Source organism: Tupaia chinensis, unplaced genomic scaffold, assembly GCF_000334495.1.
Source record: "Tupaia chinensis unplaced genomic scaffold, TupChi_1.0 Scaffold000270_1, whole genome shotgun sequence".
NCBI classification, from domain to species: domain Eukaryota; kingdom Metazoa; phylum Chordata; class Mammalia; order Scandentia; family Tupaiidae; genus Tupaia; species Tupaia belangeri.
Window position 1 is genome coordinate 4561711 of NW_006159750.1, and position 1611 is coordinate 4563321.

Genomic DNA, 1611 nt, shown 5'->3' on the forward strand with positions numbered 1-1611 from the left:
GGCGGCGGCGGCGCCACCAAGCCGGCGGGCTCGGGGAAGCAGGGCAATGTGCTGCCGCTTTGGGGCAACGAGAAGACCATGAACCTCAACCCCATGATCCTGACCAATATCCTGTCGTCGCCTTACTTCAAAGTGCAGCTCTACGAGCTCAAGACCTACCACGAGGTGGTGGACGAGATCTACTTTAAGGTACGAAGCGTTTAGGCCTTGGGCTTTGGGGTAAGTTCGGAAGAGGGGATAAGGTGGAAAGGGGCGGAGGCGGCCCCCCGGAGATCTGAGGATTTGCGGATGGGGGAAGGTGGAGCAGATGGGGGAGCTGCGGCCTGTAGTTTGTCAGGGAGGGGTAGGACTGGGGCCGCCCTCCTGTTTCCTTTGCAGATTTTTAGGGCCGGGGGAGCCCGCCACTTGATCTCTCCTCCCCCAGTCTTCTGCCAGCCCATGGTAAGAGTTGGGCAGGAGGAGTGGGGAAGAGGAGAAAAGAGCAACAGAAGCCTCACCAGTTTACAGCTCTAAAATTACTCCTTTTGACGTGGATCTACTTGGCGCCAACTTGGTGGTGCTTCTGCCGCTTACCCTGGGCCGGGCGCTTAATGACTTCACTGTTGGCCTCGTGTTGTTGTTACTCGCTATCCGATCCAGACAGGGAAATGGTCAGTGCGTGTGTTGGGTGAAATGGGAGGGTTGAGGGTGGAGAGGTTCCAGTGCAAGAGGTGTACAGAAGGCCTGGAAATTTTCCCATCAGGAAGTCAGGAGTAAGAGGTCTCAGGCACCTGTGCATTGGGCTTACTTAGAATATCTGGGCCCTGGGCTTCTGCGGCAGGGTCGGTGCTGGCTTGGCTGTGCTGGGGAGCTCACCTGGCGCCTCCTCACTGCACTCTTGTCTCAGTTCTTGTTTCGTTAGCAGGATTGACTCAGTCTTGCAGCGAGGCTCGGAGCAGCCCAGGGTCGCAGGTAGAGGTATGCATTATTAATCATGCTCAATCGCCATAAATGCATTTCCCTGGTTAAATGAACGGCTAATTATTTTTTTTCCTTTTTTTGGCCATTTGTTTTGGTCTTTTCTTCACCAGACAGATAGGGTTTCTCTACTTCCTTGCAATAATGCGGTTTAAAAAATGTCTTCCAGGCCTCCAAAGGTTAATTTATATTTTGAAGTACTTATTTATAGTAGCCGTAGTGGTCTGTAACTATTTTAGCTGGAACATGTATACAATCTGTTTTGTGTATACATGTTGACTCTTGAAAACTCTAGCCAGACCAAAGCATTTATACATGCATAGAGTTGTTAACAAAAGGACATTCCACTTCCCCCCCCTTAAGTGAGGAGGTTATTGAAAGGTTTTTTTTGGAGTACTTAACTGCTTTCTATAGAAAACATAATTTTGAGGAACACAATTCAACTTCAGGTATATAAAGTACACAAATCTGCTGTCTTCTTAAAAATGAGTGTATTACTAGATCTTTAATGCAGCGAACTTGTTTGTTGTTGTTGTTGTGTTTTTTATCATTTAAAAGGTAAGGCTTTCTCAGCATGGATACCATATGGTGAATAATATTTAACCTTTAGCTTGCTTTATGCAGTAAACTTTTAAACAGTTGAAAGTTGCATTC

General features: G+C 47.8%; 1 protein-coding gene across 1 annotated transcript in view; it reads left to right on the forward strand.

Moving 5' to 3' along the window:
* PRPF38B (pre-mRNA processing factor 38B) overlaps positions 1 to 1611 on the forward strand; it is a gene marked incomplete in the record, with an annotated part of 9250 nt that overhangs the window by 439 nt on the left and 7200 nt on the right. Inside the window, 1 exon segment of the mRNA XM_027772274.1 lies at positions 4 to 189. Coding sequence (XP_027628075.1) covers positions 4 to 189 — 186 coding nt within the window.